The following is a 27403-nucleotide window of genomic DNA, read 5'->3' on the forward strand; positions in this document are numbered from 1 at the left end:
ATTCAGTACTTTATGGTAGATTATGGTATGGCTTATTTCTATAGGAGATTAAAGAGTTTTTATGACAGGATGGTCGCATATAACAGTAAATTTATATGGCTGTATATGGCAGTTTATGGCGGTATATAATAATTTATGGATGATTATGGTTGCATATAACAGTTAATTTATATGGCTGTATATAATAGTTTATGGCGGTATATGAATGTACATGACTGTATGTATGGATGTATAACAATGTATATTGATGAGATGTCGCTGATTGTTCCCATGCTCAGAATTACTGTAAAAAATTAAATGGTCACTCTTGTAAGCAGCTTGGATGTGAACGTTGGACTGTCTGTTCTGCATTACCTGCATTTTCCATCTTCAGATACTCCAGGTCTTTCTGTACGTCTGACAGGACAGCATCTTGCGCGTATATACAAAATAATACAGATGTCTGTTATTCTAAATTATATCTACTCATGCACTCTATTACATGTAGAGAATTGAATTAATGTACTGTTATTCTAACCTAAACTAATCATAACCAATGAATAATAATTCACTGTTTATGTTATTTATACAGTAATTACATGGAATTAATACTATGTGTGATTAAATAATACTATTTGTATAGTATATTTTACACTATAATATTTGTCAAATGTCATTTATGCACCTGCATTCTCCTTCTTCATGTTCTCCACTTCATCCTTCATGGTCTTTATCTCCGCATCTTGAGCTAAATAATGTAATAATGTAAATGTAAATGAGCTAAATACCAACATTAAAGTCTGTGAATGATGTTCATACTGGTCTCAGTGTTGTTGAATTAATATTGCACATTTAGAAGATGTGATTACCAGCGTTTTCTCTCTCCAGAACTTTGAAATCCAGCCTCAGATCCAGCACCATGTCTTCAGGGTCCTTTAGGTTGGTCTTCACGTTCTCCAACTGGACTTCCTGAGCCAGCATCGTGTCCCGCAGGTAGTGGACCATGTTCCTCAGGTACTGCAGCTCAGCGTTGATGTCCTGCACAGGAATTTCTTTTTTTGTATTTAGAGGGTTGCTCTGGTTGTTCAGAGAATGAGCTCTAAATGTGGAGAACAGCAGGAACAGCAAGGAGATGATGACCCTCATCTTCAACACAATCAGGTCAGCTTTCCACTCATCTAGACTCTTCTCCGTCTTAGCCCCTTGGTTGTGGAATGAACTTCCCCTTTAGGTCAGAACAGCTCAGTCACTGAGCACCTTCAAACGGCAGCTCAAGACCTTCCTCGTTAGAGAAGATTTAGATGAACTTGTGACCTTCTTCTTGTCTTCTGTACAGATTCTACAACAGAGTGAATAAAAAGATTGTATTCATAGTTGGGGGTCCTAGTGAACCAGAACTGACCACTTCATCCATGGTAACATGGAAGCACGTTGTAAGTCGCTCTGGTTAAGGACGTCTGGCAAACGCCTTAAATGTAAATGTAAGCGGCCTCCTTTTTTTATAAAGACGAACTTATTCATTATTTACATTTAAGGCATTTGGCAGACGGCCGTATCCAGAGCCACTTACAACGTGCTTTCAAGTTACCATGGATGAAGAGATCAATTCCGGTTCACTAGGACCCCCAACTATGAATACAATCTTTTTTATTCACTCTGTTGTAGATTCTGTACAGAAGTCAGACGAGAAGAAGGTTACAAGTTCATCTAAATCTTCTCTAAAGAGGAAGGTCTTGAGCTGCCGTGTGAAGGTGCTCAGTGACTGAGCTGGAAGTTCATTCCACCACCGAGGGGCCAAGACGGAGAAGAGTCTAGATGAGCGTCTTCCTTTTACCTTCAGAGATGGAGGGACCAGGCCTGTATGAGTTGTAGAGGTCGGATGGTACAAAGAGGTAGATTCTTGTTTACTGCCACTTTCACTTTTTAATCATTATTATTGGTGTGTTTTACACTTGGCCAACACACTCGCGTCTGAACCAGAAGAGCACCAAGTTCCAGGTTCAAACCCCACTTACTACCATCGTGTCCCTCTGTCCCCAGGGGGACTGTCCCCGTCACTACTGAATGTAAATGTGTTGTTACGGAACACGTAAAATAATATAGTTGTATATAATCCAAGTGAAATATAGTACATGGTGAACTATACAACATGGTTTTAAATGTTTGTCTTGTGTTTTGGACGTGTGAAGCTCAAGAAAGTCAAAGGAGATTTCATTCATCTTTTCTATATAGATTCTTTATTTGGCGTATTTGCATTTTGTAATAACGCTCATGTTACGCTCGCCTTTGCGATGTCCGCATAGCTGCGTCCTGTTCACCAGCCTCCCTGATCAACCTGGACAGCCTGGTTCTTGTACTGTTTTCTTTTCTCCACGTCTCCTTGTGAAGCTTCTCGAAGATGCTCCAGTGCTGCTCTCATGTACGCGGTCTGCACGAGTTGCCCACACAGTTCCTTCTCCCTTCTGAGGAGGACCTTCAGGGTTTCCTCAATCTCCTGCCTCTTGCTTGTATTGTTTAAGTCCTGGAAACGTTGTCGCACTTGGTGGAGTCGATGTTGTGGAGGGCGATGAGCAGCTCGCCGGGGGTCAGCGGAGACATGGAGGAGCTGCCTTCACCTGCAGGAACACACACATCTCAGCGCCGAGCTGCACAGAAGATGCTGGGGACAGCAGGACGAAACGCCAGCTTACTGTGCTGAGTGCCTTCACCACGATGGGGTTCAGCTTGATGAGCTTGGGTAGAGCCTGAATCACCTCTTTCTGAGGAGAACAGGACAAGAACATGACTTGGTATCACACACACTCACACACTGACTGCATCAACGCAACCCACCTTCTCCAGGCCGTTGATGACGGGAATGAGGAAGCAGACATCAGGAACCCATTTGTGATAGAGATCCCGGACCCTCTCCACCAGCTCTGGAGAGGGGGACACTGAGGAGGAACACACACGTTCGGACTCTCGTCTTGTAACACTCGTTACGAACGGCGGGCACCAGCAGAACGGACCTTTGTCGGTGAGGATGTGCAGGCAGCGAGTGACCAGCGTCTCGGCTCCTTTAGGACAGTTCTCCACCAGCAGCAGCAGGTCGGGGGAGTTCATGCCCATTCCTCTGATCTGAACCCCAGAGACACATGGTTAAACGCACGCGTCAGCGTGAAGACACGTCCCCCGGGGCGCCGCGGCGTCTCACCGGCTGCTCTATGACCCTGAGGACGCTGCGCTTGATGTCGGCGATGGCCTCGGTGTAGACGGCCGCCAGCTCGTGCACCAGCCGGCTGCTCCGGATTAAAAAGACGGTGCGGGACGAGGAGACGGACCTGCGTTAGGACCGGACCCCCCGGAATAATGACCAGGCTGGATTTTAATTTCAGAACTTTATTTAAAACGCTGCTGTGTTGTACACTGTAACAAGGATAATGTGAATCTACAGAAACTAGCTGGCAGCTTTTAGCAAGTAAGTTGCTGTAGAACATTCTACAGTATGCTTACTGTAAATTTAATCACAGTACCTACAAAATACTGTAATTGTTATTACAGCAATAATCTGAATACTGTAATCATTGTTACAGTAGTAAGCACAGACTGTATTTGCAATCACAGTAATAAAGTGCTGTATATTTCATTACAGCACATATTAGGCTACTGCAATATGCATGACTGCATTATTTGTTATAATAAGTAATTTATAAAATATTGTTATAAAATAAAAATTATAGCATACAATACAATGAAGATGCGTTTTTTGTCGCAAAACATTTCATTTATTTTTTTAAAGCAGTTTACAAAAAGTTTTACTTTGTAAAAAACACTATTTTCCCAAACAACCCTTTCTCTTCAGGTAAACCAATTTAAACACCAAGGCCAAGAATTATTTTGTAACACTTCAATGCTTATAGAGATAATTAAAAAAAAATACTTTTTTGTACTTTTTACATTTCCCTTTTCAGACATTGGTTTGTATGTGCAGTCACTGTATCCTGTAAAGTTAATTGATAATATAATAAAATTAACAATAAAACACACAAAAGCATCACCATATAGACAACTATCACATATTTCAGGTTTTGTTTTTTGTTTGTTTGTTTTTTACAAATACAAAAATTCCAAGTAAGTAAAATGTTCAGTTAAAAGAAGAATTGTAGAAAAATGCATTTGTACGAAAACATTTCAATATTCAACCAACAAACTGTTCAAGACTGACTTTACTGGTCCCAATGACATATGATTCCTGCGCCGTTTCTTCCTAAACTGAATATGTCTTCTAGGGCTGGAATCTTCTTCCCTGAAGTGGAAGGACAAAGAGGCATTAGTTACTAATGTAGAGTAGAAATGCAAAGGCAGCATTAATCCACACTATTGGCTCTATGACAATTTTTTGAGACTCCCTACTTCCCATTGGAAACGTTTGGAAATGTTTCTATTACTACATGAAGGTGCAGTAGCCTAGTAAAATACACTACACACACATGCACAGTTTTACATATAGAAACACACAAACAAGAGGGCATCTGTAAGACACTGCCCTGTACAGTGAATAAGTGTAGCCAACCCTGGTCCTTGAGGGCCACTGTCCTCCTGCTCATTTTCCAACCATCACTGCACTTACAGCTTCTGAATGCCTGGATCAGGTGTGTTCAGTCAATCAGTGGGTAGAATAGTTGTAAAACTAGCAGGATAGCGGCCCTGGAGGATCAAGGTTGTCTATCCCTGCTGTAGAGTATTTTATTTCTGCAAAGTTTAAATAAATATAAATTAACAGTCTCACCTGATATCAATTGTTCTGCCAGTCATACTCGATAAAGCCTCTGATAAACGATGCCACGTGTGGATTGAGGGATTCATTTTTTCGTTGCACCATCCTGCCAGTCCTTCTGCTCAGCTGGACCTTGGAAGAACACTTGCTTTGCTCAGGATTTATCCTGACAATAAATCTGTAAATTCATAAGATGCCATATATTACCCCAGGAGAAAAAACTTACAAAGATTTGGTCCAATATAGTGATATTTGCTGATCCATGTGAGGGTAATAAATTATTGAAGTTTGGTACATTAACCTCTCACACTTGTAATTTTGTGAATACTTTGTGCTACTTCCGATTCTCTAATATACCATAGAATGCAGAACTATTTTCTACTTTGTTTCACTACTCAGCAGCTGTCCGGACCCATATTCAACATATAGGGGAAATATATTGGCAGTGCTAAAGCAGAAAATTGTTCCACCAGAGTGTTGAGGACAAATGTTGGTTTCAGATATCCTTCACAGCAAATTTGTAGCTTTGTAGTGCATCTCAAAATGTATCTGTATTTATCCATACATTTTCCAGTGTCAATTTAAACATCACAGAAGAGCTGGAGCCATTTCTAGCTGTCATTGGGAAAGAGGCAGGGTACACCCTGGACAAGTTGGCGATTACAAAGATGACATACAGATGCATACAAACATTCACGCTCACACCTATGGGCAATTTAATTTCAAGAATGTTAGAGCAATACACTCCAGTAAAGCTCTTGTTCTCACAACAGGAAAGGAACAGATCTGTTGATGTATTACACTAATGGATCAGCAAGTACCAATATATGGGTAAAAATATAAAAATAACAAATTGGTTATTTATAATATAACTGAGGATTGTCCCTGCAAAGAAATATCATTCTTTGCATTTGAAAGACATACTGATTACAGTATGTAGTTGAACTGACTGTTTGGCTGGTGTTTGCTACAGATTCATATCCTGAAAAAAAAGAATGTGACAGACTTAAACATGTAAAGCCAAAATCAATAATGTGTCAAAATGTATTCACTAGTTGGAAATGACACTCCTCAGGTTAGATGATCAAAGTCCAAAAATGCAGCGTCTTACCTGTTGCAGTGTCCTGTGTCGCCTAGGTCGGTTTCCGTTGACAATACCAACGGTTGCTAGCGAAGAAGAAAACAATTGTCAAGCTAATTAGCTGTAGCTAGCTAACAGACCGACAATCAATACTTGAAAAAATTAACATTTAGCTAAATTAGTGCTAGTGTGCCGGAGTTAAATGGTTACACTAGATTTATAAATGTATTTCTTCTTTTTTTGTGTCTTTTATTTTCTTATTTTCTAAAGACTTTTATTTTGTTTACCTGTATTCTGATGTGGGTAAGGGAATTATAATGATAATCCGGGTGTTTGTTTAATTGTAGAATGTTAAAATGTGTTAATGTTTCTGGTTATGTCAAATATGTTTCTGTATTTTTGTTTGTTCAATTTATGATTATTATAAAAAGTTATGTGGGTTCTAAAACTTTGATCACCCCCGAAAAGTGGTTGGATGCGGCCGTGCCCGTGGGTTAGTGGGTTGGAGACCCGGTTTAGTCCTCTTAGACACATGGCATGAGCTGTGAGAGAGAGAGGTGCAGAGAGACGCGAGTTGTGACGCGATGTTCTGGCGTGACCTTGCTTTTATACAGAATACACTTTGCACGAAAAATTTCTTGGGTGTCAGCTCGTCAATTACGGTTCAAGAAAAGAAATAAAAAAATTACACAACGCAGAAGAAGGACCACTACACTAGGTTAAGCTAATACACGTACTGTAGCAAAAAACATTGAGTTGATTTACCTTTCTGAAGTCAAAGGACGAGGATCTTCTTTCATGAAAATAATGCGAAGCTGGCCATCAGTACTTCATTTCTTAATATTGAGGATGTAAAATTAAAAACGCTGGGTCATCCTCTGGCTTCATGAAATATATCCTAGAAATATGATTTCTGTGTTCCGAATAACTGAAAGATGAGAAATATGAAAATTCCCGCTCAAAATTATTGTATTATGATATACCGCAATATGGTTTTACTGTAAAACAACAGCCGCCCAGGAATTTAAACCATGATGCTTTGCAAATCTACAGCAACATGCTGTATACAGGTTCTACAGTACGGATTTGTTCATTATACAGTAATAATGCTGTGAAAACTACAGAAATGTGTTACAGTGTCATGTGTCTCGTGTGTCTTCACCGTTTATTTACCGTGCGTTAACTAAACTTCGGCATGAACGTCAATCTTGTGTTTCGGTCGCTAATAAAAGTTTTCATGTGAACGTCAGTCTTCGTCCTCGTCCTCCTGCGGCGTGGGGTCCGCCTCCTCGGTCACCTCCGGCCCGCCGGGGAACTCGCGCTGGGGGTCGGGGGGCAGCGCCGGCGAGAAGGCCGCGTCGCTCTTCACGCCCCAGCCGATGTAAACGTTCTCGAACTTCCTGCGGGGAGACCGGGACGCGGTGATGACGGGCGACGCCCCCGGCCGGCGGCGGCGGGTCTTACCTTCCGCGGGCGTAGGCGTGGGCTCCCGGCCACAGGTTGGAGCGGACGTAGGCCACGGCGAAGCGGGGGACGAGGGCGGAGGACATCCGGGAGCTCCACGGTGGCAGCCGGTCGATTTCTACACCAAACGCAGAAACGTGGCGCGTTACCGTGGTTACGGAGGAGGAGGCGGACCGGCGGCATCTCGCACGCTCACCTGCGTCTTCAGACAGCGGGGTGAAGAGGGCGGGTCCTTCCTCCCGTTCCGGCTCCTCCTCTTCATCTTCATCAGGTTCCGCCGCCGGTTTCTCCGCCGGGTTCACCCACACGCAGCGGCCCTGGACGAACCGCAGTATCAGCGGCGGGTTCTACAAGGTCCGAGGTGACGGTTAAATACGAAGGACGGACCTGAGTCAGGATGTGCGGGACGTGGTGGACCCAGGAGCGCCTTCCCTTCTCTGTCCTGGCGTCCATCACCTGTCTGTTTCTTCTTCTTTTTTCCCGCGTCGTCACTCATCATCTCGTCATCTGACCTCAGGCGCTAATCTCGCGAGAACTGCCACCTTCAGTACCTGTAGTAGCTACTGCAGGCGGCACTTATCGCGACATTAGCGACACAACTCAGATTATTTTTTTTAAATAACGCAGATTAAAATACGGGAGATTTACGGGAAAATACTAATACGGGAGGACGGCGGGAAAGAACGGGCCAAAACGGGATACTTGACAGGTATGCCCTGGGGACACAGTCAGGGTTAAGCGTCCCGCTCAGGGACACGATGGTAGTAAGTGGGGTTTGAACCTGGAACTTTGTGCTCTTCCGGTTCAGACGCGAGCGTGTCAGCCAAGTGTAAAACACACCAATAATAATGATTAAAAAGTGAAAGTGGCAGTAATTTGATTTGGGACAAATAGCGTTGACAGCACCTTGTGTGTGTGGAGTTTACATGTTCTTCTGTCTCGGTGTGGGTTTCCTCCTGATTCACTGTCCAGAGAGGCACTTTTTTTTCAGCAAGAACAAGAGCCCAGAATTAATGTGATTGGCTGATATAGTTTTTTTCAGCCAATCACAATGTTTCTGAGCTCTTGTTCTGTAGCGTAATCAGCTGAGTGAAACCAGCCAATCACAATGTTCTTAAGATCTTGTTCCTCCATCTGATTGGCTGAAAAAAAAGTGACATCATCAGCTTCGCTCTATTTAAGAGGTGAGCCGTGAAGAGCTTAATCATTTCAGATTTACGAGAGTTCAGTATAGAGGTAGAGAAATGAAGGCGTGGAAGGCGTGGAAGAAGTTTGTTAGGTGGACCAAGCGTCGCTTCTTCAAGAAGGACGTTTCCGTTGAGCCCAAAATGACCGATCTGAAATCAGCTCAGATGGGTCAGGTTGAGGTGTTCGGGGAACAGCTCGGCACACTCGAGGCGGTGATGGAGACATTCCTGGAAAGGGATCCCGGTCATCGTAAAGAAGTGGAGGAGATGTTCATGGCCTCTAATAACAATCTGGAGATGGCTATTCGTGACACGACACAGAACAGCCTGGCTTGGCGTGAAGAGCTGAGGCAAATTGCCATCCAGGAGGCTGAGAATGAAGTAAAAGAAAGACTGAGAGAAGAACAAGATCTGGAACGGCTGCAATGTGAGGAGCTTGAAGCACAGCTGAACGTGGAGAGACACAACAGAGAAGAAGCAGAAAGGCGTTTCTGTAACGTGAGAGAAACTGGAAAGCAGATGGAGATGGAGACACAGCTCCATACGCAGCTGGGGAGCATGCAGGCTCTTTATGAAGAGACGCTGCAGAACGAGAAGAAGGAGCAGGAAACGCTGAGAAGTCAAATGACAGATGAGCAGAGCAGGAGAGAGAAAGCTGAAAAAGAGCTTGAAGCAAAAAGAGAAAGCAGGAAAGAGGCAGAGAGGCTTCTCCTGGAGACAGAGACAAAGTTCCGTCATCAGCTGGAGAGCAAAGACAGTCTCCACGAGGAGACGTTCCAGCAAATGAAAAAGGAACTTGAGATGATGACAGCCGAACGTGACCATGAGCACAGAGCACGAGAAGAACTTGAAAAAGTGTTCCTTGAAGAAACATCTACCAGGAACGAACTGGAAAAACGTTTCCAGGACTTAAACAATACAAGCAAGAGGCAGGAGATTGAGGAAACCCTGAAGGTCCTCCTCAGAAGGGAAAAGGAACTGTGTGGGCAACTCGTGCAGACCGCGTACATGAGAGCAGCACTGGAGCATCTTCGAGAAGCTTCACAAGGAGACGTGGAGAAAAGAAAACAGTACAAGAACCAGGCTGTCCAGGTTGATCTGGGAGGCTGGTGAACAGGACGCAGCTATGCGGACATCGCAAAGGCGAGCGTAACATGAGCGTTATTACAAAATGCAAATAAAGAATCTATATAGAAAAGATGAATGAAATCTCCTTTGACTTTCTTGAGCTTCACACGTCCAAAACACAAGACAAACATTAAAAACCATGTTGTATAGTTCACCATGTACTATATTTCACTTGGATTATATACAACTATATTATTTTACGTGTTCCGTAACAACACATTTACATTCAGTAGTGACGGGGACAGTCCCCCTGGGGACAGAGGGACACGATGGTAGTAAGTGGGGTTTGAACCTGGAACTTGGTGCTCTTCTGGTTCAGACGCGAGTGTGTTGGCCAAGTGTAAAACACACCAATAATAATGATTAAAAAGTGAAAGTGACAGTAAACAAGAATCTACCTCTATGTACCATCCGACCTCTACAACTCATACAGGACGCAGCAGCACGACTGATGTTCAACCTTCCCAAGTTCTCCACACCGCCCCTCTGCTACGTTCCCTCCACCGGCTCCCAGTAGCTGCACGCATCAGGTTCTAAATACTGATGCTGGCCTACAAAGCCAAACATGGAGTAGCACCATCCTACCTCAGAGCCCTTATTACACCTCGCGCTGCACCTGGTATACTCCGAGCCTCCAGTACTGCTCGCCTGGTCCCTCCATCTGTGAAGGTAAAAGGAAGACGCTCATCTAGACTCTTCTCCGTCTTGGCCCCTCGGTGGTGGAATGAACTTCCAGCTCAGTCACTGAGCACCTTCACACGGCAGCTCAAGACCTTCCTCTTTAGAGAAGATTTAGATGAACTTGTAACCTTCTTCTGTATAGAAACTAGAACAGAGTGAATAAAAAGATTGTATTCATAGTTGGGGGTCCTAGTGAACCGGAATTGATCTCTTCATCCATGGTAACTTGAAAGCACGTTGTAAGTGGCTCTGGATACGGCCGTCTGCCAAATGCCTTAAATGTAAATAATGAATAAGTTCGGCTTTATAAAAAAAGGAGGCCGCTTACATTTACATTTAAGGCGTTTGCCAGACGTCCTTAACAACTTGCTTCCATGTTACCATGGATGAAGTGGTCAGTTCTTTTTATTCACTCTGTTGTAGATTCTGTACAGAAGACAAGAAGAAGGTCACAAGTTCGTCTAAATCTTCTCTAAAGAGGAAGGTCTTGAGCTGCCGTTTGAAGGTGCTCAGTGACTGAGCTGTTCTGACCTAAAGGGGAAGTTCATTCCACAACCGAGGGGCCAAGACGGAGAAGAGTCTAGATGAGTGGAAAGCTGACCTGATTGTGTTGAAGATGAGGGTCATCATCTCCTTGCTGTTCCTGCTGTTCTCCACATTTAGAGCTCTTTCTCTGAACAACCAGAGCAACCCTCTGAATACAAAAAAAGAAATTCCTGTGCAGGACATCAACGCTGAGCTGCAGTACCTGAGGAACATGGTCCACTACCTGCGGGACACGATGCTGGCTCAGGAAGTCCAGTTGGAGAACGTGAAGACCAACCTAAAGGACCCTGAAGACATGGTGCTGGATCTGAGGCTGGAAGTTCTGGAGAGAGAAAACGCTGGTAATCACATCTTCTAAATGTGCAATATTAATTCAACAACACTGAGACCAGTATGAACATCATTCACAGACTTTAATGTTGGTATTTAGCTCATTTACATTTACATTATTACATTATTTAGCTCAAGATGTGGAGATAAAGACCATGAAGGATGAAGTGGAGAACATGAAGAAGGAGAATGCAGGTGCATAAATGACATTTGACAAATATTATAGTGTAAAATATACTATACAAATAGTATTATTTAATCAAACATAGTATTAATTCCATGTAATTACTGTATAAATAACATAAACAGTGAATTATTATTCATTGGTTATGATTAGTTTAGGTTATAATAACAGTACATTAATTCAATTCTCTACATGTAATAGAGTGTATGAGTAGATATAATTTAGAATAACAGACATCTGTATTATTTTGTATATACGCGCAAGATGCTGTCCTGTCAGACGTACAGAAAGACCTGGAGAATCTGAAGATGGAAAATGCAGGTAATGCAGAACAGACAGTCCAACGTTCACATCCAAGCTGCTTACAAGAGTGACCATTTAATTTTTTACAGTAATTCTGAGCATGGGAACAATCAGCGACATCTCATCAATATACATTGTTATACATCCATACATACAGTCATGTACATTCATATACCGCCATAAACTATTATATACAGCCATATAAATTAACTGTTATATGCAACCATATTCATCCATAAATTATTATATACTGCCATAAACTGCCATATACAGCCATATAAATTAACTGTTATATGCGACCATCCTGTCATAAAAACTCTTTAATCTCCTATAGAAATAAGCCATACCATAATCTACCATAAAGTACTGAATTATTCCTTCATTATTGCAGCACTTGTGGCAGAGCTGACGGCTCTAAAGATCCAAATGGATGACAATGAGCAGAACGTGGAGAACCTGACTCATCAGAATGCAGGGGCTGGATCGAAATGATCTCTAATCATATTTTCTTGGTGAAGATTTGGCTCATTTTTTGTGTTCCACCTACATCAGAACAAGCAGCAGAGCTGAAAGCTGTCAAGAACCAAGTAGAAGATCTGCAGCAGAAGAACTCAGGTATCATGTGATGAACTGTGGTTTTAATATTTTCTGCTCTGAATGCAGAGATTGGAGGACTGAAGACCAGACTAACATCAGTGGAGACCAAAGTGGAGAAACTGAATAACATGAATGCAGGTAAATGACATTATTATTGCTATATACTGAATACATATTGTAATCGTGATGAAAGATCTGTCTATTTGTACATGATGAGTATTGGGTCATATCCTTAAATATGATGTGCCTTTTATTTGGGATATAAGTTACTTTCTAGTCATCATTCTATGCAAATCAATAGAATTACTTACATATCAGATGATTATGTTTTTGTCTTTTTGTAAAGTTGAATATCAGCAGTGATGTTTTTTTGGTTCTGTTCCACTTTACAGGAGGCAAAGTGGCCTTTTCAGCAGCTTTGACATTTAATACTGAGTATGTACAAGCAGGACCTTCCGAACTGAACTTGGTCTTCAGGAACATCATCACCAATGTTGGAAACGCCTACAGCAGTAATACAGGTGCTCAGCATCTTCTCATAGTCATGGTGTCAGTGGGAGTCACATTCTTTAAACACCTCAGTGCCAGCCTCTTAACGCACTTTGTGAAAGTGAAGTGACTGTCCTTGTGAAACACCACACACGGTGTGGCTCAGGTTTAAAGGCTTAAACCATCACCGTTGGTGAGGAGCGGGCAGCCATGTTCATCTTCTCTGCATCAGCTCGTTTTGCTCCTTACTGGCCCGTGACTGGTTGGCTCGGCCTGTAGAATTGAGCCTCTTTGTCTTTGGACTGGAAGGCAGAGTCCCTGGTGTCCACCAGGGTTTGTGGTTCGGTCCGGTGATGAACAGGGACTGATAGTCTCCTGTTTAACCTGACAGGTGCATCATGGTAGTAGATCTGACTGTAGTGAATTTTTCTGTATGGTTCTGCAGGGTTCTTCACTGCTCCAGTGAAGGGCGTTTACTTCTTCAGGTTCACCATGGCGGACATCCTCTCATCGCGCACCATGTACACAGCGCTGTACAGGAACCAGCAGAGGATCATGTTGCTGGGGGAGTACGACATGGACCACCACGTCTCCTACCTGGTCGGCGGCGTGACTCTGCAGCTGGAGGCGGGAGACTGGGTTAACCTGCGTCTTCCTGGAAACCAGCGACTTTACAACGATGAGAGTAATCACTGCATCTTCAGTGGATTCCTGCTCTTCACCCTGTGAAATGGTGATAATCATCACTTGGTCTGATGCCTAATAAAGTCCTGGCTTACATCATACGCCATTTGGCTTTAAAACAAATACATCTGGAGAAATATCTAATAAAGCAAATACTTGTTTTACAGCACAGTTAGTCTTAATGTTCGATGTATCTTCCGATAATAAAGAAGCATGGCTGCTACTAACAATCATTTTAATAGTCAATTAATCTGTTGATTATTTTTTATAAATTATGAATAAATAAAAGCATTCATTTCCAACCCTTTATTCAAAAACAGAATCTTTAGAAAATGCACGAATATAATGATAATTAAACACCAAAACATAACACCAAAAACATGCACATGTATGCTTTACTTGATCTGGCGAATATAGACTTTTTAAAATAAAGTGCCACCTGAGCTGCCGGAACAACAAATAATTTATGAAAAGAAATACAATACATATCAGAAAATTTAACAGGATTTGTTTGAATGTCAGAACTTGTGTCATTGCACATTTTACCTCTGTTTGTCACGACCACGGGCTGACGGGGGAAGGAAGCGCAGAGACGGGACATCTGGGCAAATGGGATTTATTAATACGCACAAAAGAAAAAGGCACGAGGGACAAAACAAAGGAAGCCAAGAAAAACAAACCAACAGGCGTGTGGCGGTTGCCAGGAACTGAAATCAAAGTTCAGGATCCACATCGATGCATCAGTGTCGGTTCCTTCTAACAGGGCTCCAACCACGGATGCCTACCCAGCAGCACCTGTCCATGGTTAGAGCCCTGCTGTCAGGCTGAGTGCTGCCAGCTGGGGCTCCTGCTGCACCCAGACGTGGCACCGTTACTCTCCAACATGTGTTTACCATGTAAAATCCAGAACTGGAACCAGACAGTCAGCACAATTCAGACCAAGCACTGTCAATCTTATGCTTCACAAGTTATTTGTGTGCATCTGGACTTTCTCTCACGTCTCAACATTACCTTGAGCTGATTAAATACAGAGATTCTGGGATTCTGCTGCCAAGCAGATTTATAATGATTTATAATACCCTTATTACACCTTGCACTGCACCTGGTATACTCCGAGCCTCCAGTACTGCTCGCCTGGTCCCTCCATCTCTGAAGGTAAAAGGAAGACACAGTAGGATATTTCGGTAAATAAAGAATCTATAAAGAAAAAATGAATGAAATCTCCTTTGCCTTTCTTGAGTTTCACACGTCTTGTCGTGTAGATTCTACCACTCCCACGACGTGTTACACTGGTGAAGCGACAATAGGATCTGATTCCGGTCAGAGAATCAGGAGCCTGGAGGCCAGCTTATCAATTATCTTATTTATTAACGAAGTATGTGTGTGTGTGTGTGTGTCTGTGTGTGTGTCTGTGTGTGGTCTACAAGAAACAGAGAAAGCATACATAAGCAAACACTCCACAGAACATGATATGATACACAACACTGATTAATAACACTGCTTACAGTAATCTAACATGAAACAGACAATACAATCCTACATAAGCAGCTAACCAGCACTAGAACATTTTACCTAGAATATAAATATAGGCAGCTAAAACACAGGAAAATTATTGAACCCCGTTAGCTTAGCGCTAATAGCAGGCGGAAATTAGCATAAGAATTAAATAATTCCCAAACATTACAAACTCTCTCTCTGCAAATAAAACAGTATGAAAGGATAAACGAATCGAACACACGAGTGTGAACAACACTCCTCAGCACTTACTTTCCGTCATGAACGCACACATTTACATGTGAAAAATACGCGTGGCTCATTAGGTGTCACACTCTAACCGGACCAGATAGAAACAACTAAACAAATCTGGTTCCGCCCAAAGTCTTTCTGACACGTCTAAAACACAAGACAAACATTAAAAAAAATAATTTTATATCACGGTACAAATGATCTAATAATAAAATGTAGAATCAAAGTTGTACTGGTATCCGATTGGCCCATTTGTGTAGGGGGCGTGTCCATGTTCACACTAATGACGTGCAAAACAAATGTTTTTACTGACTGTGTACTATATTTCACTTGGAATATATACAACTATATTATTTGACTTGTTCCGTAACAACACATTCAGTAGTGACGAGGACAGTCCCCCTGGGGCATACCTGTCAAGTTTTGGATTTGAAAATAAGGGACATTTTCCTGCGCCCACCACAAGCAGTCCCACCACCCCGACCAAGCCCCAGTGTCCCTTACATTTTAAGAGGGGTGACAAGAAAGCTAAAATCACCACTTGTCAATCACTTCTAAACTTCAGCTGGCTTTATGCACAGCTGCACCACTCCTGACCTTTGCTTCCTGTCCGCCATTATTGGACAAACTGATGAATCAGGTTTTTGGTACACAGCGTTGCCGTTTGTACCTCTGCACTTGTGACCTGGTCTGCCTCAGTGGCATTTCTCGTCACGAATGCTGACATCGCCCGGGCATGTTTTTGTGCCTGGCGGACATCATTCCTTCCCCCGTGTGCGACGCTAAAATCGCGGTTACAAATGACTGTCCCCCACCCCGCTCTTCTTCATAAAAAATACATTCGGTGTCCCATTGATCGCGGTATTGACACGAGGATTTAGTTTTTTTTGGCAGGAGCGCCTTCCTTCTCTGTCCTGGCGTCCATCATCTGTCTGTTTCTTCTTCTTTTTTTCCCGCGTCGTCACTCATCATCTCGTCATCTGACCTCACGCGCTAATCTCGCGAGAACTGCCACCTTCAGTACCTGTAGTAGCTACTGCAGGCGGCACTTATCGCGACATTAGCGACACAACTCAGATTATTTTTTAAATAACGCAGATTAAAATACGGGAGATTTACGGGAAAATACTAATACGGGAGGACGGCGGGAATGAACGGGCCAAAACGGGATACTTGACAGGTATGCCCTGGGGACACAGTCAGGGTTAAGCGTCCCGCTCAGGGACACGATGGTAGTAAGTGGGGTTTGAACCTGGAACTTTGTGCTCTTCCGGTTCAGACGCGAGCGTGTCAGCCAAGTGTAAAACACACCAATAATAATGATTAAAAAGTGAAAGTGGCAGTAATTTGATTTGGGACAAATAGCGTTGACAGCACCTTGTGTGTGTGGAGTTTACATGTTCTTCTGTCTCGGTGTGGGTTTCCTCCTGATTCACTGTCCAGAGAGGCACTTTTTTTCAGCAAGAACAAGAGCCCAGAATTAATGTGATTGGCTGATATAATTTTTTTCAGCCAATCACAATGTTTCTGAGCTCTTGTTCTGTAGCGTAATCAGCTGAGTGAAACCAGCCAATCACAATGTTCTTAAGATCTTGTTCCTCCATCTGATTGGCTGAAAAAAAAGTGACATCATCAGCTTCGCTCTATTTAAGAGGTGAGCCGTGAAGAGCTTAATCATTTCAGATTTACGAGAGTTCAGTATAGAGGTAGAGAAATGAAGGCGTGGAAGGCGTGGAAGAAGTTTGTTAGGTGGACCAAGCGTCGCTTCTTCAAGAAGGACGTTTCCGTTGAGCCCAAAATGACCGATCTGAAATCAGCTCAGATGGGTCAGGTTGAGGTGTTCGGGGAACAGCTCGGCACACTCGAGGCGGTGACGGAGACATTCCTGGAAAGGGATCCCGGTCATCGTAAAGAAGTGGAGGAGATGTTCATGGCCTCTAATAATAATCTGGAGATGGCTATTCGTGACACGACACAGAACAGCCTGGCTTGGCGTGAAGAGCTGAGGCAAATTGCCATCCAGGAGGCTGAGAATGAAGTAAAAGAAAGACTGAGAGAAGAACAAGATTTGGAACGGCTGCAATGTGAGGAGCTTGAAGCACAGCTGAACGTGGAGAGACACAACAGAGAAGAAGCAGAAAGGCGTTTCTGTAACGTGAGAGAAACTGGAAAGCAGATGGAGATGGAGACACAGCTCCATACGCAGCTGGGGAGCATGCAGGCTCTTTATGAAGAGACGCTGCAGAACGAGAAGAAGGAGCAGGAAACGCTGAGAAGTCAAATGACAGATGAGCAGAGCAGGAGAGAGAAAGCTGAAAAAGAGCTTGAAGCAAAAAGAGAAAGCAGGAAAGAGGCAGAGAGGCTTCTCCTGGAGACAGAGACAAAGTTCCGTCATCAGCTGGAGAGCAAAGACAGTCTCCACGAGGAGACGCTCCAGCAAATGAAAAAGGAACTTGAGATGATGACAGCCGAACGTGACCATGAGCACAGAGCACGAGAAGAACTTGAAAAAGTGCTCCTTGAAGAAACATCTACCAGGAACGAACTGGAAAAACGTTTCCAGGACTTAAACAATACAAGCAAGAGGCAGGAGATTGAGGAAACCCTGAAGGTCCTCCTCAGAAGGGAGAAGGAACTGTGTGGGCAACTCGTGCAGACCGCGTACATGAGAGCAGCACTGGAGCATCTTCGAGAAGCTTCACAAGGAGACGTGGAGAAAAGAAAACAGTACAAGAACCAGGCTGTCCAGGTTGATCTGGGAGGCTGGTGAACAGGACGCAGCTATGCGGACATCGCAAAGGCGAGCGTAACATGAGCGTTATTACAAAATGCAAATAAAGAATCTATATAGAAAAGATGAATGAAATCTCCTTTGACTTTCTTGAGCTTCACACGTCCAAAACACAAGACAAACATTAAAAACCATGTTGTATAGTTCACCATGTACTATATTTCACTTGGATTATATACAACTATATTATTTTACGTGTTCCGTAACAACACATTTACATTCAGTAGTGACGGGACAGTCCCCCTGGGGACAGAGGGACACGATGGGGTTTGAACCTGGAACTTGGTGCTCTTCTGGTTCAGACGCGAGTGTGTTGGCCAAGTGTAAAACACACCAATAATAATGATTAAAAAGTGAAAGTGACAGTAAACAAGAATCTACCTCTATGTACCATCCGACCTCTACAACTCATACAGGACGCAGCAGCACGACTGATGTTCAACCTTCCCAAGTTCTCCACACCGCCCCTCTGCTACGTTCCCTCCACCGGCTCCCAGTAGCTGCACGCATCAGGTTCTAAATACTGATGCTGGCCTACAAAGCCAAACATGGAGTAGCACCATCCTACCTCACAGCCCTTATTACACCTCGCACTGCACCTCGTATACTCCGAGCCTCCAGTACTTCTTTAGAGAATATTTAGATGAACTTGTAACCTTCTTCTTGTCAAACTTGTGTACAGAATCTACAACAGAATGAATAAAAAGATTGTATTCATAGTTGGGGGTCCTAGTGAACCGGAATTGATCTCTTCATCAATGGTAACTTGAAAGCACGTTGTAAGTCGCTCTGCCAAATGCCAGAAATGTTGTGGAAGTGGAGCACGTTGATTAATCGGACTGACCGTTACTGACCTGTTGCCATGGAGACCATTGGTCGAAAAATTTGCATCCACTCATTGGATTCATTATCCAATTTATTCCCTTTAACTTGCATGATATTACACCATTCGACGTGGACGGGAAAAGTCTCTGTATTTTAAATAGCTTTTAAAAGTAACAAATTGAAAATAGTTTTAAATATGCATCATGGCAAGCCCTATTAGTGACTAATCACTTTTAATCGATTGAGTCCGAACAAAAACATTTATTGACATGTGCAAATTGACGTTTCTGAGACTTTCATTGTTCAATCTAATGCCAGAGAAAATTTAAGTTTAAAGACGTTATTGTCATTGCGTTATTGTCATCATACTTAGTACTACAGCACGACGAAATTGAGGTCCTGTACAGCAGTCCCAGTGCAAGATAAGATAAGATAAACCTTTATTAGTCCCACAAGTGGGAAATTGCACTTGTCACGGCAGAAAGTGACAGAAGCAGAAGGTAATAGCATCACAAAAAAATAACATAAATATGTATCTGTATAAGTAGCGATTAAAATATACTTTATGTCAAAAATGATTGATGACATATCAGCATAAGGAAAAAGCGCATGATTTATGATTCTACCTTCTCCCCTTCTCCACCGGACACCCAGCGCGTAATTTATGACCTCCTTCCCTCTCCCCTCTCTCACCCTTGGACACCCAGTGCATCCTCTCACAGTCTTAGATGTCATATAATCACTTAGACAAGCTTTTAAAAAAACAGATGTCATATCACTTGTTTACAAACTATGGCTGTTGTGGGAGAGGTCATAAACCGGTATACCTCTACTTTTAAAACAGAAACCTTATTTTTAAGTGTATGGTTTTACTCAACCTACTGTTTCAGTGTTTAACACGTTTAAACACAATACTTACACAAACTTATTTTAAAAATACAAACGCATACGCTATTCATATACTGACTGAATATGGTAGAATCCCATTTTGTATGTAGGAAGCATCACAGCACCTTCTCGCCCCACTCTATCGCTCTCTCCCTTGTGTCACATTACAGATGTCATATACACTTAGACTAACTTTTAAAACAGATGTCTTATCACTTGTTTACAACTATGGCCATTGCTAATGGCTTATGACCCCATTTCTCCCAAAGCCATCCCTTTCCCCACCGCACTTCCCTTCCCGGTTTCATCTCACATTCTTCCCCGACACCTTGCAGAGTCTCATATTGACACACACACACACACACACACACACTTAGACTATTTTTAAAACCATATTTTAATGATATATGGTTTAAAAGGATTTCTAGTTAAAGAAAAACAAGTTTAAACACAATACTTATTTTAAATATACAACACATTCAGTCGTTTTTCCAAAAGATACATCACACAATGGTATGTAAGAGGCATCACATCACTGGCACGCGCACACACATATATTTAGTATTTGTATGATTGACACACACCCACACAACAGACTTTTTCTTTTCCTTGTTAAAATAAAACTAATCGTCACGCTGTTTTATGAACAAGCCAGAGGTATTTCATTTATGGTTTTCAGATGATATGACACACAAAACGTTAATAAACTCTCATTTTTATTTAGTTGAACCATACACAGACTTTTGTTTATCAAACTGATATATTTATGAACATGACTTTTTTTTTTCAAGATTCTTTTCAGAAAATAAAATTCTACATTTATTAACAATGTTAATTTCCTCTGAAACCATCCCAGCTTGTGACCGCTCCTCATTGGCAGTAACAAGATCTTCACCACCCAGCAGATAACCAACTACTATTTAGTGCTCGCTTGAAACTGATGTTTGCAAAAATGACCACTGTTGGTGGTTTACGAACCCCTCATATCAATGACACAGACCCACAGTTCACACACCCTTAGACTATCTTTTAAAACAGAAACCTTGTTTTTCACTCAAGGATTTACTCAACCTATTGTTTCAGTGTTAAACACATACTAAACACAATACTAATTTTAATACAACGCAAACACTGTTAATATACTTACTGAATATGGTATCCCATCAGTCATTTCCCAAAAGATACATCACATAATGGTATGTAGGAAGCATCACACCATTGACACAGGACATAAGCTGTTCACACACACACACACACACACACACAAAAAGACTTTTCCATGCCAAAATAAAACTAATCATAATGCTGATTTATGAACAAACCTTTCTCCAAAGGTGTCTCATCTATGGTTTTCAGATGATATGCCGCACAAAAATGCTAACAAACTATCATTTCTATTTAATGAACCTCACACAGACTTCTGTTTATCAAACTGATATATTTATGAACATTGAAAAAACTTTTCAACATTCTTTTTAATCATGTTTTTCCACTATGGATTATGTAATGATAATATTGAAAATATATACCTACACACTTTCTAACCACTTTTTAATATAGTTCACATCAGACATATATATATATTTTAGACATGGTTTTTAATATTATTATCAAGTAACTTCAAATAAATTTCTCATGTTAACAATTTCATATTTTCTGAAATCGTATCAAGGGGTGCGATTTTTAGGGAGGGGGCATGCAACTTTAGGGCTATAATATCAAAGAATTTAAAGTTTCATTTATTTGTATATTTTTTCTACAGTATATTTGTATTTTTTTTATCCTTCTGATGTTGAAGTGCTTCATTGTTCGCAGATTTTCTATCTGTATGATTGATTCTCGCTGGTCATATTATTAGGTAGACCTCGTTAGTACTCGGGTGGACCACCTTATGCCTTTAGAACAACCTTATTCTTCATGGCATAGCCTCAAAAAGGTGTGGAAATATTCCTCAGATATATTGGTCCATACAGACATGATAGCATCATGTAGCTGCGGCAGATTTGTCTGCTGGTTGTCTATGATATCCGAAGCCAATATCCAAAGGTGTTCTGTTTGGATTGAGACCTGGTGAATGTAGAGTACAGCGAACTCAATGTCATGTTCAAGTAACTAGTCTGAGATAGTTTGAGCTTTGTGACTTGGTGTATTATGCTGTATTTAAGTAGCCATCAAAAAAAAAAAAGGGGGGGGGGGGGGGTACACTGTGGTAATAAGGGAATGGACATGTCAGCAGCAATACTAATTTATGTGTACATCTATGGTATTTATCAGACAGCCTTATCCAGAGTGACTTACAATCGGTAGTTACATGGACAGCCCCCCCCCCTGAGAGACCAACACCAGCCTGAACCACTAGATCCAGGGTTGGATGCATCCATGCTTACATGTTGATTACACCACATTTTGACCCTACCAACAGAATGTTAAATTGTTTTGATAATTCTCCAGTCTTCAGTTTTCTAATTAATAAAGTAGAATAAAAAAAAAATTAAATATACTTTTTGGCATTTACTGTATATATTACTCTTCCATAAATAACTTAAAAATACTAAAGATCCTTCAATACAAATCAGTTATTTTAAACTTGATGTGACAATGACAACATTTACAAGAACCCTCTAAGGTGTCAGTGCTGAACTGTTTGGTTGAAAGCACGTTGTAAGTCGCTCTGGATAAGGACGTCTGCCAAATGCTGTAAAGGTAAATGTAAATGTAAAAAACTTAAATCCCCCCAAAAAATCCAATAATTGGCTAACAATTGGCATAAACATATGAGGTGCTGCTTTTCTAATGCTTGCAAAAAAACAAACACTAAGTTTACTAAATAATGAGGTCTTATCAGGTCTTATCAGTGAACAATACCGAGATAATTATTATAAAAATTATTATAAAAATGCATGAATTAATTATTCCTCGCACTCATACTGTATTTGGAGAAAATTGAATGTTTTGTGGTAACGTTTGGCACTGTTACGCGCACTATTGCGCACACTTGTGCTTGCTCTGGTACGGCCAGATGGTCGTCCTGGTGGCAGCGCTGATCAGACATCCGTGTATACATTTATTTTAGCAAAGTAACTGTATTCTGATTATCACTCATTTAAACGGTACATGCATTCCGTCACTCCCCAACACTGTCCACATACATTGGTTGTTCTGACATTTTGAGTCTGCCCTTTATCCTGTGACATCAACAAGGCTTTTTGTCTACACAACTGTTGCTAACCGGATCTTTTCTCTTTTTCAGACCTGGTAAACCCTACATATGGTTGTGCATGACAGTAGATCACCAGTTTCTAAAAACTCCAACTGTGTCTCGTCCAAAACCACTTAAATATTCTTTTACCCCCATTCTAATGACCAGTTTGGACTTCAGAAAATTGTTTTCACCACGTCTAGATGCCTAAATGCAAATCTGATATAATCTGGATCTCGGAAGCTAAGAAGGCTTGGGCCTGGTTAGTACTTGGATGGGAGACCTCCTGGGAATACCAGGTTCTGTAAGCTTTAACTGTTGAAAAACTTTTTAAAATGAAGTTTTTTTGCATCGCTTTGTTAGTTTTTTTCTAAAGTAAGTTAAGAGGTATTTTCAATCTGTGATATGTTTTCAAGCCTAGGTTGTTTAAAGTCCAAGATTTTCAAGCAGAGATTGCTTACGGCCATACCAGCCCAAGAACGCCCGGTCTCGTCTGATCTCGGAAGCTAAGAAAGCTTGGGCCTGGTTAGTACTTGGATGGGAGACCTCCTGGGAATACTAGGTGCTGTAAGCTTTAACTGTTGAAAAACTTTTTAAAATGAAGTTTTTTTGCATCGCTTTGTTTGTTTTTTTCTAAAGTAAGTTAAGAGGTATTTCACTCTGTGATATCTTTTCAAGCCTAGGTTGTTTAAAGTCCAAGATTTTCAAGCAGAGATTGCTTACGGCCATACCAGCCCAAGAACGCCCGGTCTCGTCTGATCTCGGAAGCTAAGAAGGCTTGGGCCTGGCTAGTACTTGGATGGGAGACCTCCTGGGAATACCAGGTTCTGTAATCTTTAACTGTTGAAAAACTTTTTAAAATGAAGTTTTTTTGCATCGCTTTGTTAGTTTTTTTCTAAAGTAAGTTAAGAGGTATTTTCACTTTGTGATATGAGTTCAAGCCTAGGTTGTTTAAAATCCAAGATTTTCAAGCAGAGACTGCTTACGGCCATACCAGCCCAAGAACGCCCGGTCTCGTCTGATCTCGGAAGCTAAGAAGGCTTGGGCCTGGTTAGTACTTGGATGGGAGACCTCCTGGGAATACCAGGTTCTGTAAGCTTTAACTGTTGAAAAACTTTTTAAAATGAAGTTTTTTGCATCGCTTTGTTAGTTTTTTTCTAAAGTAAGTTAAGAGGTATTTTCACTCTGTGATATGTTTTCAAGCCTAGGTTGTTTAAAATCCAAGATTTTCAAGCAGAGATTGCTTACGGCCATACCAGCCCAAGAACGCCTGGTCTCGTCTGATCTCGGAAGCTAAGAAGGCTTGGACCTTGTTAGTACTTGGATGGGAGACCTCCTGGGAATACCAGGTTCTGTAAGCTTTAACTGTTGAAAAACTTTTTAAAATGAAGTTTTTTGCATCGCTTTGTTAGTTTTTTTCTAAAGTAAGTTAAGAGGTATTTTCAATCTGTGATATGTTTTTCAAGCCTAGGTTTGTTTAAAGTCCAAGATTTTCAAGCAGAGATTGCTTACGGCCATACCAGCCCAAGAACGCCCGGTCTCGTCTGATCTCGGAAGATAAGAAAGCTTGGGCCTGGTTAGTACTTGGATGGGAGACCTCCTGGGAATACTAGGTGCTGTAAGTTTAACTGTTGAAAAACTTTTTAAAATGAAGTTTTTTTGCATCGCTTTGTTAGTTTTGTTCTAAAGTAAGTTAAGAGGTATTTTCACTCTGTGATATGAGTTCAAGCCTAGGTTGTTTAAAGTCCAAGATTTTCAAGCAGAGATTGCTTACGGCCATACCAGCCCAAGAACGCCCGGTCTCGTCTGATCTCACTCTGTGATATGTATCACTCTGTGAGACCTCCTGGGAATACCAGGTTCTGTAATCTTTAACTGTTGAAAAACTTTTTAAAATGAAGTTTTTTGCATCGCTTTGTTAGTTTTTTCTAAAGTAAGTTAAGAGGTATTTTCACTCTGTGATATGTTTTCAAGGCTAGGTTGTTTAAAGTCCAATATTTTCAAGCAGAGATTACTTACGGCCATACCAGCCCAAGAACGCCTGGTCTCGTCTGATCTCGGAAGCTAAGAAGGCTTGGGCCTGATTAGTACTTGGATGGGAGACCTCCTGGGAATACCAGCTTCTGTAAGCTTTAACTGTTGAAAATCTTTTTAAAATGAAGTTTTTTGCATCACTTTGTTAGTTTTTTTCTAAAGTAAGTTAAGAGGTATTTTCACTCTGTGATATGTTTTCAAGCCTAGGTTGTTTAAAGTCCAAGATTTTCAAGCAGAGATTGCTTACGGCCATACCAGCCCAAGAACGCCCGGTCTCGTCTGATCTCGGAAGCTAAGAAGGCTTGGGCCTGGTTAGAACTTGGATGGGAGACCTCCTGGGAATACCAGGTGCTGTAAGCTTTAAGTGTTGAAAAACATTTTAAAATGAAGTTTTTTTGCATCGCTTTGTTAGTTTTTTTCTAAAGTAAGTTAAGAGGTATTTTCACTCTGTGATATGTTTACAAGCCTAGGTTGTTAAAGTCCAAGATTTTCAAGCAGAGATTGCTTACAGCCATACCAGCCCAAGAACGCCCGGTCTCGTCTGATCTCGGAAGCTAAGAAGGCTTGGGCCTGGTTAGTACTTGGATAGGAGACCTCCTGGGAATACCAGGTTCTGTAAGCTTTAACTGTTGAAAACTTTTTAAAATGAATGTTTTTTTGCATCGCTTTGTTAGTTTTTTTCTAAAGTAAGTTAAGAGGTATTTTCACTCTGTGATATGTTTTCAAGCCTAGGTTGTTTAAAGTCCAAGATTTTCAAGCAGAGATTGCTTACGGCTATACCAGCCCAAGAACGCCCGGTCTCGTCTGATCTCGGAAGCTAAGAAGGCTTGGGCCTGGTTAGTACTTGGATGGTAGACCTCCTGAGAATACCAGGTTCTGTAAGCTTTAACTGTTGAAAAACTTTTAAAATGAAGTTTTTTTTCATCGCTTTGTTAGTTTTTTTCTAAAGTAAGTTAAGACGGTATTTTCACTCTGTGATATGTTTTCAAGCCTAGGTTGTTTAAAGTCCAAGATTTTCAAGCAGAGATTGCTTACGGCCATACCAGCCCAAGAACGCCCGGTCTCGTCTGATATCGGAATTAAGAAGGCTTGGGCCTGGTTAGTACTTGGATGGGAGACCTCCTGGGAATACCAGGTTCTGTAAGCTTTAACTGTTGAAAAACTTTTAAAATGAAGTTTTTTTGCATCGCTTTGTTAGTTTTTTTCTAAAGTAAGTTAAGAGGTATTTTCACTCTGTGATATGTTTTCAAGCCTAGGTTGTTTAAAGTCCAAGATTTTCAAGCAGAGATTGCTTACGGCCATACCAGCCCAAGAACGCCCGGACTTGTCTGATCTCGGAAGCTAAGAAGGCTTGGGCCTGGTTAGTACTTGGATGGGAGACCTCCTGGGAATACCAGGTTCTGTAAGCTTTAACTGTTGAAAACTTTTTAAAATGAAGTTTTTTTGCATCGCTTTGTTAGTTTTTTCTAAAGTAAGTTAAGAGGTATTTTCACTCTGTGATATGTTTTCAAGCCTAGGTTGTTTAAAGTCCAAGATTTTCAAGCAGAGATTGCTTACGGCCATACCAGCCCAAGAACGCCTGGTCTCGTCTGATCTCGGAAGCTAAGAAGGCTTGGGCCTGGTCAGTACTTGGATGGGAGACCTCCTGAGAATACCAGGTTCTGTAAGCTTTAACTGTTGAAAAACTTTTTAAAATGAAGTTTTTTTGCATCGCTTTGTTAGTTTTTTTCTAAAGTAAGTTAAGAGGTATTTTCACTCTGTGATATGTTTACAAGCCTAGGTTGTTTAAAGTCCAAGATTTTCAAGCAGAGATTGCTTACAGCCATACCAGCCCAGAACGCCCGGTCTCGTCTGATCTCGGAAGCTAAGAAGGCTTGGGCCTGGTTAGTACTTGGATGGGAGACCTCCTGGGAATACCAGGTTCTGTAAGCTTTAACTGTTGAAAAACTTTTTAAAATGAAGTTTTTTTGCATCGCTTTGTTAGTTTTTTTCTAAAGTAAGTTAAGAGGTATTTTCACTCTGTGATATGTTTTCAAGCCTAGGTTGTTTAAAGTCCAAGATTTTCAAGCAGAGATTGCTTACGGCTATACCAGCCCAAGAACGCCCGGTCTCGTCTGATCTCGGAAGCTAAGAAGGCTTGGGCCTGTTAGTACTTGGATGGGAGACCTCCTAAGAATACCAGGTTCTGTAAGCTTTAACTGTTGAAAAACTTTTTAAAATGAAGTTTTTTTTCATCGCTTTGTTAGTTTTTTTCTAAAGTAAGTTAAGACGTATTTTCACTCTGTGATATGTTTTCAAGCCTAGTTGTTTAAAGTCCAAGATTTTCAAGCAGAGATTGCTTACGGCCATACCAGCCCAAGAACGCCCGGTCCTTCTTAAGAAGGCTTGGGCCTGGTTAGTACTTGGATGGGAGACCTCCTGGGAATACCAGGTTCTGTAAGCTTTAACTGTTGAAAAATTTTTAAAATGAGTTTTTTTTGCATCGCTTTGTTAGTTTTTTCTAAAGTAAGT

At 41.5% G+C, this 27403-nt stretch overlaps 2 protein-coding genes, 1 long non-coding RNA gene, 9 other non-coding genes and 5 pseudogenes across 13 annotated transcripts; 15 read left to right on the forward strand and 2 right to left on the reverse strand.

Annotated features, from left to right (window-relative positions):
* Positions 1-2857: 2857 nt before the first annotated feature.
* LOC114776363 (uncharacterized) lies at positions 2858-3257 on the reverse strand. Its single transcript, XR_003745440.1, has 3 exons — positions 3173-3257; positions 2988-3096; positions 2858-2912 (listed from the first exon to the last, which is right to left on the reverse strand). It is a non-coding gene; the product is annotated as an uncharacterized LOC114776363 (long non-coding RNA).
* A 933-nt stretch (positions 3258-4190) lies between these two features.
* On the reverse strand, positions 4191-7778 carry LOC114776364 (radial spoke head protein 6 homolog A-like). 2 transcript variants are annotated; one of them, XR_003745441.1, is made up of 5 exons: positions 7477-7778; positions 6582-7216; positions 5847-5902; positions 4748-4913; positions 4191-4264 (listed from the first exon to the last, which is right to left on the reverse strand). XR_003745441.1 is itself a non-coding variant. In XM_028966788.1 (3 exons), exons 2-3 carry the CDS (start codon positions 7364-7366, stop codon positions 7063-7065), a joined length of 240 nt encoding a protein of 79 aa, XP_028822621.1. In that variant the 5' UTR covers positions 7367-7398; positions 7477-7778; the 3' UTR covers positions 6435-7062. The 2 variants fall into 2 exon arrangements, 1 of the variants encoding a protein (XP_028822621.1); XM_028966788.1 differs by lacking the exons at positions 4191-4264; positions 4748-4913; positions 5847-5902 and adding an exon at positions 7281-7398 and having other exon boundaries at positions 6435-7216.
* Positions 7779-12708: 4930 nt separating this feature from the next.
* Positions 12709-13369, forward strand: LOC114776365 (complement C1q-like protein 4; the record flags this gene model as incomplete). Its single annotated transcript, XM_028966789.1, has 2 exons — positions 12709-12757; positions 13171-13369. Coding segments are annotated over 2 exons (248 nt in total), but the record flags the coding sequence as incomplete, so codon positions are not given.
* Positions 13370-23313: 9944 nt separating this feature from the next.
* On the forward strand, positions 23314-23432 carry LOC114776397 (5S ribosomal RNA). Its single transcript, XR_003745457.1, has one exon. It is a non-coding gene; the product is annotated as a 5S ribosomal RNA (ribosomal RNA).
* A 143-nt stretch (positions 23433-23575) lies between these two features.
* On the forward strand, positions 23576-23694 carry LOC114776404 (5S ribosomal RNA). The gene has a single exon (XR_003745464.1). It is a non-coding gene; the product is annotated as a 5S ribosomal RNA (ribosomal RNA).
* A 144-nt stretch (positions 23695-23838) lies between these two features.
* LOC114776396 (5S ribosomal RNA) lies at positions 23839-23957 on the forward strand. The gene has a single exon (XR_003745456.1). It is a non-coding gene; the product is annotated as a 5S ribosomal RNA (ribosomal RNA).
* Positions 23958-24100: 143 nt separating this feature from the next.
* On the forward strand, positions 24101-24219 carry LOC114776435 (uncharacterized; annotated as a pseudogene).
* A 145-nt stretch (positions 24220-24364) lies between these two features.
* Positions 24365-24483, forward strand: LOC114776411 (5S ribosomal RNA). Its single transcript, XR_003745470.1, has one exon. It is a non-coding gene; the product is annotated as a 5S ribosomal RNA (ribosomal RNA).
* Positions 24484-24871: 388 nt separating this feature from the next.
* Positions 24872-24990, forward strand: LOC114776371 (uncharacterized; annotated as a pseudogene).
* Positions 24991-25133: 143 nt separating this feature from the next.
* Positions 25134-25252, forward strand: LOC114776399 (5S ribosomal RNA). The gene has a single exon (XR_003745459.1). It is a non-coding gene; the product is annotated as a 5S ribosomal RNA (ribosomal RNA).
* Positions 25253-25395: 143 nt separating this feature from the next.
* Positions 25396-25514, forward strand: LOC114776408 (5S ribosomal RNA). The gene has a single exon (XR_003745468.1). It is a non-coding gene; the product is annotated as a 5S ribosomal RNA (ribosomal RNA).
* A 144-nt stretch (positions 25515-25658) lies between these two features.
* Positions 25659-25777, forward strand: LOC114776417 (5S ribosomal RNA). Its single transcript, XR_003745476.1, has one exon. It is a non-coding gene; the product is annotated as a 5S ribosomal RNA (ribosomal RNA).
* A 144-nt stretch (positions 25778-25921) lies between these two features.
* On the forward strand, positions 25922-26039 carry LOC114776374 (uncharacterized; annotated as a pseudogene).
* Positions 26040-26182: 143 nt separating this feature from the next.
* LOC114776423 (uncharacterized) lies at positions 26183-26301 on the forward strand (annotated as a pseudogene).
* Positions 26302-26443: 142 nt separating this feature from the next.
* Positions 26444-26562, forward strand: LOC114776414 (5S ribosomal RNA). Its single transcript, XR_003745473.1, has one exon. It is a non-coding gene; the product is annotated as a 5S ribosomal RNA (ribosomal RNA).
* Positions 26563-26706: 144 nt separating this feature from the next.
* On the forward strand, positions 26707-26824 carry LOC114776410 (5S ribosomal RNA). Its single transcript, XR_003745469.1, has one exon. It is a non-coding gene; the product is annotated as a 5S ribosomal RNA (ribosomal RNA).
* Positions 26825-26968: 144 nt separating this feature from the next.
* Positions 26969-27086, forward strand: LOC114776370 (uncharacterized; annotated as a pseudogene).
* The last annotated feature ends 317 nt before the right edge of the window (positions 27087-27403 follow it).

This window comes from Denticeps clupeoides, unplaced genomic scaffold (genome assembly GCF_900700375.1).
Source record: "Denticeps clupeoides unplaced genomic scaffold, fDenClu1.1, whole genome shotgun sequence".
In the NCBI taxonomy this organism is placed as follows: domain Eukaryota; kingdom Metazoa; phylum Chordata; class Actinopteri; order Clupeiformes; family Denticipitidae; genus Denticeps; species Denticeps clupeoides.